At 35.2% G+C, this 14,648-nt stretch overlaps 1 protein-coding gene across 1 annotated transcript; it reads right to left on the bottom strand.

Moving 5' to 3' along the window:
- Positions 1-6,363: 6,363 nt before the first annotated feature.
- Positions 6,364-7,442, bottom strand: LOC137709786 (uncharacterized). Its single transcript, XM_068448770.2, has one exon. The coding sequence runs from the start codon at positions 7,289-7,291 to the stop codon at positions 6,680-6,682; it is 612 nt and encodes a 203-aa protein (XP_068304871.1). The 5' UTR covers positions 7,292-7,442; the 3' UTR covers positions 6,364-6,679.
- Between the last annotated feature and the right edge of the window lie 7,206 nt (positions 7,443-14,648).

Below are 14,648 nucleotides of genomic sequence, written 5' to 3'. Positions count from 1 at the left end.
TTGTTTTTCTAGGTTATCCAAACAAGAAAATTCACAAATTCTAGAAAATAAAGTTCCGTCAATTTGAAATTCCTAAATAATCTAAAATTTCCTCGTCCAAACACAATGTTGATTTTCAGTTTGATGTCAAATTACACAAACAAGTCTCTAAATATACAATATCTCGTCAAACAAAAAAAAAATCTATACAATATGAAAGAGATGTCAAGTTCCGCACGTTTTAATTTGAGCATAATTCAGAAAAAAACAAAAAAAAAACAAAAAAAAACAAAAAAACAAAAAAACAAAAAAAAAGATTAAACGTTTCTGGAAGGCTAATGTTGCACTGACACATTTCTTGACAACGCCATTTCATCTTATTAGGACATGCATTTTACAAGGGGACATTGTGAATGCATGTCGCATGCTTGGTACCATTGTTTTTCACAGCCAACTAAAAATCAGCTTAAAGTATTGCTTTCTAGCACCTATGAGGCTATGACCAAGGTTTTAAATATTGATTTTTACGAAAATATTGATAATTTAAGAAGATATCGATGAATATTTTAAGAACATATTTTGTATAAAAATTACGTAGCATGTATATGAAATTAACACGATCAATAAGAAGCTAGTGTTCTGTTAAGGGAGGAAACAAAGAATTGACAATATATAATTAGGGTGAAGAATAAGTATATCATAGCTACAATAAATGAAAGAAAATACCATATTGATATTCTATTAGGCTTAAATGTTAAAATGGTCCATGTGTTTAGTCATTGGGCTAATTTAGTCCCTATGTTTTCAATTTCGCCAACTTGGTTCTTGTGTTTATCTCCGTTAGCCAATTAAAGACATTTTCATCTAATTTCTGTAAAAAAATTTATAAATTATTATAAACTTATTTATGAAATTATTTATTTGATTTAAAATATTTAAAAATCAAATTAAAAGCAAAATTATTCTCCTCCAAACTCCCCAACCTCCTCCCTAACATTACCCCCTCTCTTTTCAATGTCACAATCTTAATCATTTTTCAGATTAGAAGTTTTATCTCTTATAGGTGTTATTTTTCATTGATTTTCATTTTCCTGAAAGAGATAAAGTAATTATATCTCATATAATTTTTCTTATGAATTTTGTAAAAAAGATTGAATGAAATGTCCTTAATTAGCTAACGTAGACAAACACGAGGACTAAATTAACCAAATCGAAAACACAGACCTTTCTATTAAAAAAGATAATGGGCATAGGTATTCACTAGTGAATAGTTTATTTACTCACTTTTTGATATGACACAATAAAAAATAGCACGTGTTCATTAATCAAAATTAAAATATGAGTATTCACTAATGAGTACCTAAGTATTATCTTAAAACAGTTGAAAAAGATTATATTGATTTCTTGTTTACGTACATGCATCTTATACGTTACACCTTTTTAGTTCTAACAACTGCAAAGAATTCTATACTCACTATTCAACTAATCAAAACACGTGTTTTGGTTATAGATTAAAAAAAGTTGGTTTTATTAACACCCCACATCCTTTGTTTTTTTACCCAATTAAACTTCCTCTTTTACCCTTATTTGTTCAATGAAAAAAAAAGAAAGAAAATTGCACCAACCAATGCCCTTACCGGCAGCCAACCACCGTAGCACCACCCTTAAAATGATCACGATGGTTTTATTTGGTATATATGTTAAGTTAACCAATGGCTTGCTTAAAAAAAAAATATATATATAAATAACCAATGGCATCTATATGTTGTGTTGAACTCTGTTTGTTGACTTGGGTTTTGGTGTGTAAACAAGTTTATTGATTTGAAAGAATGTTGTGGAGTGGAGGCGTTTGATTGGTGATATTGTTTGAAGTTTGACAAAAACTTGAAGTTGGTTGCTTGGGTTTTTGCTTAAAATTTTGGCTTTTGTATGAAATCTAGGAACTCGTTTTGCTCAATATTCACTCTAAATGGTAATTGTCTTTGTGTAAGTCCATTCGTTTGAAATGAAAAAAGACAAGGGTAAAGACAATAACTTACACCACGTGGTTGCAAAAGGCCGGGCTTCACATGGGCCCCCCTTGCCTCCACTTTTTCAGCCCGTGGAGCACGGTTGTGGGTCCAAAGGCAATTGAATCCAATTGCAAGGGCAGTTCAAGGCTCGCTAGAGGTGCTGTAAAACTGCAATTTGTATGAATTTTATTAATGTGTGGGGGGTGGTTTCATAAATTGGTGGGGTGTGAATTAAACCATCCCTAGAAATAAATAATAAAAAAAATAAAATTGTGCGGCTCCTTATTCGCAAAGCCTGAACCAGAAGCGCCGCTGAATCATAGTTCATTGTTTGTCGAGGTAAAATTTTCGGTAATTAAATCATTTTCGTCGATAATACTGCTGATTTAATATTCCTGATATTTTACTGATAATCGCGATATGGGGTGAAGATATAAGCTTTAAAACCCTGCCTTATAACTGATTGATGACATTTTTCACCTTTTTTTTTTTTCCCCTCTTTTAGAGGAGACCAGGCCATAATGTATCAAAACGTTCGAAGTTGATGAATGGTGTAGACGAAAGGTGAATGGACATGCGCAGGTTGAAGATAGAAAATAAATAATTAGCTTTTTGAAACATAATCAATCAACAAAAGGAAATAGTATAATTGCATTTGATACATACATGATCGGACCTCTTGATGATTAGAACAAGAATGGTTTTTTGGGGGCCAACCACATTTCTTTTTCAATTTCAACTCATCCCTTTTCTTTTTGGTGTCATTTCATAAAATAATTCTACTTCGAATTATGTTCGGAAGGTGCACGCATGCACTGCATTGGACATAAGATTATATTGCATGATGCCATGATCGATCTAATTAATTACCCGCTTGCATGCAGGAACGCATTTTATTCTCACTTAAATCCACTCTAATTATATATGTCGATATATGAAACCCAAATTATTACAACTCCATCCAACCTGCATGCTACACGTGCAGCTGAACGTTGAGGACACGGACGGGGCCACATTAAGGGCTACCCTGGGCTGTTGCACATGTAGCTTTCAGTAGGAAACAAAATTTTACATGTAATTTTTATTTTCGAATGTAATTCACCACATATTTAGTCACTGATTCAAATTCTTTCGGTTTAATTATATAATATAGTTTACAAACCATCTCTTTTTCTCACATCTTTTTTCTCATCGTTTTTTGTACATGTACAAGTTTGAATTTGTTTGAATAACAAGAGTTCTTGGCTCATCTTGTGAAAATTTTCTTAATAGTATCAATTTTCTTTGTTTATAAAGATCTAAATATTTAAGTTAGTCTATTCGGTGAAAAATTTTTAACACTGTCATCGGTTGAGGACTAAATATCTTTGATGGTTCGTGGTTGATAACTTGATTTTTTTTTTTTTTTTTTATCCAGATAGATGAAGGATAGTTCGTCTGTTAGTGGATAATTTGTCGTTATCAAAGTTAGGTAGGGACTAGGGTTACTAATTTATTTGGACACGTCGTGGTTGATAACTTTATATTTCCAACCTTGAACCATCGGCATGTTAAAGTTGTGCTAATGTCGTTACATATTAGGTGATGCACGCTTTTGTCGATTCCATTGCCCCACCATATGCTTTTGACAAAGTCTTTTGGCATTTTCTATTGTAAAAAATGTTAAACAAACTTTCTCAAAGGTAAGATGTTGTATGGATTCTTTGTCACTTCATATTTTTAACGTAGTATTTTATAAAGTTAGGATGGTAATTAACGTTAACTGTGAGGTGACAAATAGTCTATAGATAGAGAATTTCACTTTGAGAGTCTTCTTGACCCTTCCTATTACTTATAAGGAGTGGAATTCGGATCCTCTTTATGAGGATCCTAGAGATTCGTGAATTATATATGTTTATCGTATATCGTGCGGTTAGAAATCATTTTAAATTTTTTTTATTTAAAATTAAATACAAACAGTACCTGATAAAAACTGATTGCACGATGTATGATGAACGGGTACAATTTATTGATCCACAGGATCCCCACCAAAAGGATCTGGTGAGGATCCTGTTGGTAAGGAGTGTGCTAGCAACCTTTGCAATAATTTTGGTATTTAGATCTTTTTACTTCTTCAAATGACACATGTCATTTTATTACACTAAAGATAAGATTTTTTTTCTTGCAATTAATGATGAAAAATACAAAATATAATTTCAAGGGCAATTATGGTCTTAGCTTTGTGTAAAAAAATGACACATGCTATTTGAAGAAGTGAAAAGATCTAAATGCCTTAGTGCAAAAATTACTAGAACTTCTCTTACTTACACACTACAAAGAAAAATTTAATCTCAAAGGTATTAAGTCACGTATATTAAGTTAGGGATTTATTGACATTCTCAAAATTTTATTTTGCATTCTTCATAAATGTATGCTTTATTCTAAATATAAAAAATTTAAAATGTAAAATAAAAATTTTAAAATACTAATAACAATTCTCTTAAGTTAATATCATCAGCGATAGATATTAAATCAAGATATATATAGAAAGTTGGATTTTAAAAGTTACAACAAAAAATTGTTGGGTGAAGAGAGAGAATGGTTGGGTCCATATATGAGAAATACATGTAGTTCGAAAGCCATATTTCCTGAGGAAGAGCAGCTCGATTTGAGAATTTTTTTGGAAAAGGCAAACTCATTACAGAAAAAGAAAAAAAAATACAAACAAACAAATGTACACAAATGGAAGCCCAATTACAATTAAATCATAAAATTAAAATATGGATCCCCAAAGCAAAAAGGCCCTATTCAAAGTTTTGAGTCCAATACATACAAACAGAAAACCAAAAAACCCTAGGAACTCAGTCCTCGTTTTAGGATCCACCAGACCTAATTCAAGACATCTTGACTAAAGAAAGATCCAGTAAGTTGATTTACCTTGATTGTTATACATTGAAACTTTTAAGTGTCCATTGAGGATGGTTAACTTTTAAGTGTCCTCCAGGTTAAAATACGGGCAAAGTTTTTACCGAGGCTCATTTGTGCATTCTACCCTTAACTATGTACGTTTTCGAATTTACTATGTTTCTCAAAAAAAAAAAAAAAAAAAAAAAAAAAAAGAGTAGTGAGGCGATCGATGCATGGTTGTAGGTTTTTATTTCCTAAACCTCTCATTGTCTTGAAAATTTAGAAATGGTTTTTTTTTAATTTTTTTCTTTTTTGACAAACAATAATATAATCTACATTAAATTCATCTAAACTATCGAGAGTGAGTAGTTTGAACCCAAGAGGAAGGACCTATCCATTAGGGCAATCCATCTCTTGTTGAAACTGCGGCGCCTTATACCAATGAAACTTAGACATGTGTAAGTTTTTTGTCCACATATCCTTGTTTTATTGTCATAGGGTGCCACATGATAGTGTACTAGTGTCATGTAAGTTTTTTGTCTACCTGTCTTTGTTTCATTGTCATGGCACTCCATGGGACTCCACGTTACAGCATACTAGTGCCATGTAAGGTGTTCTCGTTGAAATGATATGTATATATAAGTATTTTAGACAAGTCCTTATAATAGGTGTTGACTACAATACTTATATGGATTTAGTACAATCATCATCTTATTAATGTGAACATATGTATTTAATATAATTATCATCGTACCGTTGAGATGATGATTGTATTAAATACATGTAAGTATTATAGACAAGTCCCTTGTTATATTCAAGTTTCTTAATTAAGGATTGTAGACAAATCCTTTATAATATTCAAATTTCTCTCTTTTTTAAAGTAGAATTTCTCTTACTTAAATGATTATGAACTCATGCAAGTGGTCCTTTACCACAGTAGTAGAGAGGAATGTTGTCCTTATACCATGGCATGGGTTCGAATCCCGTCAGCTACCTAATCTAACATCTAATTTAACAAATCTATAGTTTGACCAAAAAAATTGATTGTGAACCCTTATAAGGGGGAATCATTACTTGACAATTTGAGTTATGACTTTGGTAGAATTCTGAGTGTATTTTCTCCACTCAAACACAAGGCAAGTTCAATTCTGCTAAAAAAATATATATATAGAGGTTAAACTTTTATTTGTTACAAATAATGGATAATTTACATAAAATTAACTCACGAGAAGAAGAGTTCAAATTTTGATGCAAATACAGTAGTTAACTTGACTAACTGCATCTGTAATAACTCATTAAACTTCGCTATTGTTTTATCGGTGACATAGAAGAAAAACAAAGAAAACCTAATTACCATCCTAGTCCATCCCCATAATCAAATCAAGTTGGAACTTCTAAATTGAAATGTAAGATGGACCAAAAAGAAGTCCTAAATGCCTTGTCACAAAGCTTAGGAAAAGGAAATTAAGCCCAGACGCAGGCGGGGTATCCCAATGTCCTCTTTCATACAACATTTCCTGTATCTGTTACAAGACTCTAAGCATCTTCATTAGCAATTTAATTAACATCATCATGCATAAAAGAGAGAACTAATCCACTATCTATAATATATGACTGACATAATCTAATTGATTTCAACAGTACCAAAACCAAAATCACCAATAAAAGGGTCATTGGTATGCTAATTCAAAATCTAAAGATCTTCATTAACAATTTAACATCATGATACAAGAGAAAAACATAAGACTGTATAACACAAACTGGAATTATATATAAGAACAATACTATTGCTATGATTCCAACTAAATGTCTAGCAATATTCCATCTTTCTTAGATGAAGCATTTCTACTACTACTCGAGAGGCTCCACTGATCGGAAAATCCCAAACCCGAAACCGAACCACCACTCCCACATTTAGCCACAGTCCTCACACTCTCAATCAACTCCTGAGTCCGACCCTCTTGAGCCAAAATCTCCAACAGCTGCTCTGGACTGATCACCAGCTTCACCTTCCAAAAACTGACGTTGTTGTACTTCGAAAACGCCTCAGTGTAAGACCTCTTCATCATTCCTTGGTAATCAAGCGACATTCTGTAGGGCGCAGCAAGTGAACAAGTTGGTATGCTGCTTGACCTAACATGTCCTTCCCTCACAATCTGGGCGCTGCCCAAGTGACGACCACTTTGGCTGTTGAGAGGGAGAAGATAGTAACTTTGTCCTGCCAGAAGATCATCATGGTTGGAGAGCGGTTTCCAAAATAGGTCATGGCTTCTGAATATTCCATGGCCTGGAAATTCCTTGGTGATGGAGCCTACTGTGATTGGCACATAAAACTCCATTATCCCACCATTTGATGTTGTCACTTGGACTACCCCATCTGCATCTCCCAAACCTCCAAACAAGCAATTGCCCATTTATTAAAAATCCCTACTAAAACCTTTGTTGCTCTTGCTGTAGTTATAACTTTAACTTAGAGACAGCTTATGCCTAGTGGGTTGCTTGGAGGGATAAAAGAGAGGGAAAGTTATGGAGAGAGAGAGAGGGATTATTGATTTATTCGTCGGTGGATACTTCTTCGGAGCTTTCCTCAACTAAACAGAGAATAAAAAAAACAAGTAAACAAAAGGATATACAAAAAGAAAAAGTAGTGTGACAAAAGAAGGCCACAAGTGTAGTGTGGTCAGAAAGCGTATATAATGTGTGTTTTATATGGTCCGGTGATGCAGGAAATGGTTGTAAAATGGAAATAGTTGGTAGTTTAGGATCTATATACTGGTCCATTCTTTGAATAAGAAGTGTTATGCACTCTTGTTTTTCTTTTGTACATTTTTGTTTATTTTTAACTAGATTGTAAAACTCAAGTAAGAAAAACTAGATGGAGTCCATTTATTAAGTGTATAAATATAAAAATTTATATATAAAAAAAAAGTTTAATATGAAAGAGAAAAAAGTTGGAGAGAAACGTAAGAGACAGATAAAAAATGTGGGTTACTTTTATTAATTTTTGTGCAAAATTACTTTAATGGCTATACTTTTCTTTCTGATATTTTCTTCTAATTATGCATGAAAGGTTGTTAATAGTATCCTTCTTAACTTTTGGTTAAAGTTGAGTGTTTTATTAATATGTAGTATAAATAAGCAGTGTATAAAAAGATAAAAATGTGAGCATAAATGAAAATACCTTATTGTTTTTGGGTCAATAATTCCATTAACCATCTTTTTCACTTTCTCTTTATCAAAAATGGTAAAGAAAAACTAAGGAACCCCGATGAAATTTACGCGCCAGTACAGAAAAAATTGGTAAAGAACAAAACCCTTAGCTAGGAATCTCATCATTCACTCGTTGTTTAAAGTGAAAGTGGCAATTTGACTAGTCCTCCCGTATGTGAATATGCCTTTAAAAATAAGGAGCTTTAACGAAAAGCCTACTATACTGTTCATTTTAACGAAAAATCATATTTTTACATTAAAAAGTTAATTTTGGTACTATTCAATTTACTCTTTATTTTGTCCTTATCATTAAAACTCAAAGTTTTCAAGCCTTTTTCATTAGTTTTCCTTTAAAAATAAGGGTAGCTACCATTCTTTTTGTCTCTTACTGCCTCAAGAAGGCGGAAAGTGATCATATCCAGATCCCTTCCATCAAATCCATTAAATCCATTCATCCGGACTTTTGAAATTTGATTCAATGACTAAAAAAAAAAGAGAATTTGGTGAATTTGATGAAAATGATCCGAAGAGCCCTTTAACAAGAAGGCGGAAAGAAATAGAGTGGGAAACTACGGAAATTCAGGGCAGACAAATTGGTCGCATTTGGATTTTGCTTTTCTATGGGAACAATTAGGCATGGCATGCTATATATTATGCAATCTTTAGCTCAGATGTATAAATCAATTTCCAATTTTCCACCACAAAGTTGATGTTTCGTGGAATCTTATGCGCTCATAATGCATCAAAGCCCGCTGTCAGTTATATTTAATTATGTCTTTATTTTATTTATTTATTTATTTTGAGGGAGTTTGATATAAGCACGTGGTCAATTATATTTATTCATGTCTTTGTTTTTATTTTCCATCATGGAATGTTTCTTTGAACTGACTGGCATGGTTTGGGTTATTGTTGAACAATACTTGCTACTCAAGTATGAGTAGGAACTCCTATTAAAAAAAATTCAAAATTGTTCGTTGGCAATTTATATAATTTTGTGTTTATAATGATAATCGTTCATATTATAAATTGTCCTATTTGGCAGCCGTTAGCAACATCCACCACATAAATAAGGAAGGCTTCATATCATAAATCGCCCTATTTGGAACCCATGACACTTATGAGGCACCCTCATCTCCACGTTCTTCTATTGCCCTTACTTCTCTCATGTCTTCTTCTCTGCCACCAACAACACCTGGTGCACCAAATCTGAGCTCCCGCCCAAGATGTGGTACACAGGTACCTGGTATCTTTGTGAGTATCATGTTGGTGTGTTCGTCCCTTCATGGACTCCTCCCTCATCTAACTCGACGTTGGCTGGAACTACTTGTATTACTTATCCATTATGTAATGTGCTTTCATATAATCAGGTTATCACCCACATATCATGCTTTCACTACTTCCATTTCAGTTGAAAATGAGCCTTGTTCATATTCACAAGCAGCATGTGATCCTAAATGGCGTGCTGCCATGCAACAAGAGTTGGTTGGCCTTAAAGCAAATAGAACCTGGTCCCTTCAACCATTACCTCCAAGACAGAAACTAGTTGGATGCAAATGGGTGTACAAGATCAAATTCAATCCTGACAGGACCATTGAATGTTATAAGGCTCGCTTGGTTGCCAAGGGTTATAGCCAAATTGAAGGCTTGGATTACTGCAAAACTTTTGCACCAGTTGCAAAACATGTTACTGTTTGTTTTCTTTTGGCCATTGCCTGTAACCAACATTGGCATCTTCATCAACTTGATGTAAACATTGCCTTCTTGCATGGTGACCTTAAAGAAGATGTGTACATGTCTATCCCTTCTCGATTTGGATGAAAGGGGGAGACAAGAGTATGTAAACTTCACAAATCATTGTACACACTCAAGCAAACTTCTTGTTAATAGTTCATCATTTATCAAGCTTTCTCAGTCCCTTAAACAAGCTGGTTATCAACAATCCAAGCGGATTATTCATTGTTCGTCCGATCCAGAGGTGGTAGATTCACTGCTCTTCTTGTTTATGTAAACGATGTTATTTTGGCAGGTAATAATCTACAAAATATTGAAGACATTAAGTTGTTTATGTAGAAACAATTTAAGTTGAATGATCTTGGCCAATTAAAGTACTTCTTCGGCATAGAGGTGGCTCGATCTAATGAGGGCATTGCAATCTCTCAATGGAAATATGTTCTTGAAATCGTTAAGGATGCTGGATATTTGGGTGCGAAGCTAGCTCACTTCCCTATGGAACAAAATTTCTCTCAATAAAACTGATGGTGATTATATTAGTGATCCTTCTTTATATCAAAGGCTCGTTGGGCGGCTCATTTACTTAACCATCACACATCCTAATATGGTATATGTAGTCCATATCCTAAGCCAATTCATGGACTCGCCAAGAGTTCCACACATGGAAGCCACTTATCCTGTCTTGCACTATATGAAACGCACGCCAGACCAAGGAATTTTACTTTTTGCTGCTAATCCAATCCAACTAAATGCCTTTTGTGATGTGGATCGGGCTCAATGTCGTGGCACTCAAAGATCTATTACTAGATATTGCATCTTCTTTGGGCAATCACTAGTTTCATGGAAAACTAAGAAGCAAAACACGATAGCACGATTAAGTGCGGAAGCCGAATAATGATCCATGTTGTTACTTGTTGCAAAATTGCAGGATTTGGGCATCAAACATCCTTATCATGTCAAGTTATATTGTGATAATCAAGCAGCCATATTGCTTCAAACCCAGTCTTTCACAAGTGAACAAAGCATATAGAGATTGAATGTCATCTTGTACGAGGAAAGTTCAAAACGGAATGATCAAGACGACTCACATGTGACAACCCATTCCAAAATTTACGGAATAGAAAGGCTTTTTAGTATTTTCACTTTGGGTTTCGACAAGATTTTTTTAAATGTGCATTTGGACCTTATTTGGTATGCCCAAAAGGGGCTCACCCTCTCTCTTCTTCGACTGCTACTTGGCAGCTTTCCCTCACATTCTCTTTCTTTCATTCTCCCTGAGTCAACTCTCACTCTCTCACTCTCGGATCTCTCTCTCTCATTTCAACCTCCCTCCCCCTTTCCCAGCAACACACACACTCACCGTCACCCTCACCCAAGACAAGACGATCGACGGCACCACCTACCGTGTTGGGTCTTTCCCTCCCTCTCTTCATCTCTATGAAGCTCTGGGACACCCAGAGGGCACTCAACCCAAGTCCAACGAGCCCATGACTTTCGAGCAAGAATCCAACCATCTCTGGCCATTTCACGGTATGAGACAGGTACCAAACGCTCTTTCTCATCTCTATCTTCATCTTAGTTGTTCGATCGTAGGTTAAATTGACAAGTCGACGCTAACTAGAGCTCAAGAGGCTCCGGCCTTCGTTCCTAAAGAAACCGGGTTAGCCAACCCAAATTCAGCAACCTAAGTCCATTGGCCCAATCCTTTAGCCCAAAAACCTAAGGGCTTCGGCCCACTGAAAAACCCCAACCCTTAACCCCATTTAACCCAAACCACAAATCCTTTTGAATTGGGCCTTTGGGCCTCGCCAGCTCGGGCTTTCGGCCTGTTGAGCTTTAAACCCAAAACCCTTTAACCCTGGACCAGGCTTTCAAGCCCAATCCCAGTTGTACCAACCCGTTGGACCCATACCCCAAGACCCTTGGGTTGGGCTACTAACCCACTAACCTAAGCCCAGACTCGGATCCGGCCCAACCCAGTCGGATCCTAGGAACCCAGACCGCACATGGGCCTACGTGTGAGCACAAGTGAAGGGCTGTCAGTGCCAGCGTGTGGAGCACACGTACCGCTACCCACAGTGGCGCCGGAGACTTTTCCCTGAGTGTCGCGGTGCGTGTAGGTACCCGAGATCTCCCTTTACGTTTTTCGACGTCCTAAATCCGTTTTTGACGTATGTTTTCTGAAATTCAATCATTATGATAGAGTTTTATTAATTGGACCTTTATGTGCTTAGATGTGTTTATTAGGGGCGATTTCGTTCTTCCTATTTCGCATGGCTCTTCGACGACGAAGTATCTGTGAGTGGACCCCTTCTAAAATGCATGTTTTAATAGTAGAAATGCACACATGAAAAGCATGATTTAATGGTTACGTTTTATGAGTAAACTAGATTTACACTTTATGATTATCATGCTTTACTGAGAATATTTTGGAATACCATACTTTATCAAATTTATGTTCTTTTTAGTCTATATGATGGATGACTATATACTATTTATGAACATGTTTTTACACTTCTTTGTAGCATATATGGGCCTTCGGGCGAAAGATATTTATATTAGCCTACGGGTCAAGTGATGTATGGGCCTACGGGTCGTATGATACTTATATTGGCCTACGGGTTGGGTAAGTAGAGGCCTACGGGTTAGAATATATTTATATTGGCCTACGGGTCAGGTGATGTAAGGGCCCACGAGTCGTATGATACTTATATTAGCTTACGGGTCGAGTGATGTAGGGGCCTACGGGACGATTATGATACCACTAGTTAGCACATTATATACGATATATGTTTTATGAAAGGTTTTATGGCATGCTAGGGTTTTCGGAAAAACCTATTACATATTATACTATTGATTTTCCATAAAACTTTGGGGGTTAGTACGTTGAATAATTGTTTCAGTATTATGTATATATCAACTTGGTCGACTCATGTTTGTTTTGCGCCCCCTCAGGACTTAGATTTGAGGCGTACAATCCCGGCGTCAAGGCATTTCCGCATCAGGGTCTTTGAGTCCTCTCGGTGTAGGACCCATTCCTTTGCTCATTCAATATTATATTATTTCTTTCTAGTGTTCTAGTTAGTTGTATGTTCTAAACAAGTTCCTAAATTGCATACTCATTATATTTAAATTTATAAGTCTTATTTATATTATTGGTTCTCATGCATATTAGTATGGCTTCGTCACTTTCGGGTGTCGGCCAGCACGTGCCTACCCTGATGTTCAGGGAATATCAGGGCCAAGCGTGTCATCATATATCTACATCACAACAGCCAGCCGACATCTTCACAAAGTCATTAAGCTTTACGCAATTCACTACTTTACTTGGCAAATTGGGAATCATTGACATACATTCCAACTTGAGGGAGAGTGTTAAGGAAAGTAAAATCAGTTGATTCTCTATTATGGTAATTTCCTTGTATCATGGAAAGTCAACTAATATTGATTCACCTTCCATTCTGTACAAATATGTAAACTAGGAAACAATTTGTATAGGCTTTAATTTAGGATCGTACGTAGTCTTTGTATTGCATAAAACTCCCATGTAACGATCCAATTAATCATATTCAGCTAATATCAAAATTTACAACAAACTTGAGATTGGGATTTGATGCTTGAACGTCATTTCTAACAAATTCAAATCTTCAAATCGTTTGCTACTTAGTACTACGGTTTAGTGGTATTCCTCTTCATATGTAAGTGAGAGATCTTAGGTTCGATTCTCACCAAAGGTGAGATAAATCATCCATGAAAAGGACATAGTAATGATAACTAGAAACGGAATCAACAATTGACATCCACACATCAGAATGAACAATGAAAAAAAGGAATAGATAACGAAGCAAGAGCTTTAGGAGATGAAAATGAAAACGAAAACGGATATAGACCATCTCTACATAGGCCCTGAAGAAATATACGATAAAAGGAAGGACAAAAAAAATAGCAACGTTATTATCATATGTAAATCTATCTATAAAACAAATTTTTACGTAATGAGAGAGCAAGAAAGACACTACGAAAAAAAATTGGAATTGTAGCAGTGGAAGTTATGTTAAGATTATCACCATTACCCAATTCAACTGAGTTGTGACCCTGATAGTGGTGTGGATGCTAAAGAGCATTTGCATCCCCGGTCACAGGATGTGCGGCGCTAAATAGGAATGATACTATGTAAAAAACCTAAAACAGGTAAACCGGATTTTTAGAAGCCTTTGCTATCCTTCATTCATTCAATCGTATAAATACATTTGATTACATAGTCCTATTGGGATACAAAGTTTTCCCATCTATATCTCATATACAAGATAACATATATCACTAACATTGGATTTGTTCACTAGACTAACGGAATGGCTTTTGATAAGGACTCTTGTTTATTTTGTCCATTTTTTATTAATTAAGTTAGACTAATAACATTCCAGATAGTCGGTCATGACTCATGACATTTCTTCTTCCGCACGTTCAGCTCTGCGACTATGAAGTTCCTTCTAGCCCCTTATGCCCTTTTGCATTTTGGTGGTGACTGTCGTCCAAGTTTACACGCCACTGTGATCGTTGCAAACTTCCAAAATAAATAGTTTTCTTTATTCAAAACGCTTAATGTATTTTCAATAAAGCTGACTTTTTTTTTTTTTTCAAGCTAGACAAAACAAGTCACATGGCAATAAACTTGTGTTGTATAAACGTCGTTCTATTTTTGGAGTGATTTTCCAATGTTGGTAAATATCCTTCTCCTTTTTCCCATTTTTTTTCTGATGAATCATCCCGCTAAATGTTAGGAGATGAAAAGTAAACTTTGATCCATTGCCAAATTACCCAAAAAACAAA

Source organism: Pyrus communis, chromosome 6, assembly GCF_041283825.1.
Source record: "Pyrus communis isolate YQ-2024b chromosome 6, ASM4128382v1, whole genome shotgun sequence".
In the NCBI taxonomy this organism is placed as follows: Eukaryota; Viridiplantae; Streptophyta; class Magnoliopsida; order Rosales; family Rosaceae; genus Pyrus; species Pyrus communis.
The sequence above is the reverse complement of the archived record's forward strand: the minus strand, read 5'-3'. Positions and strand labels throughout refer to the sequence as shown.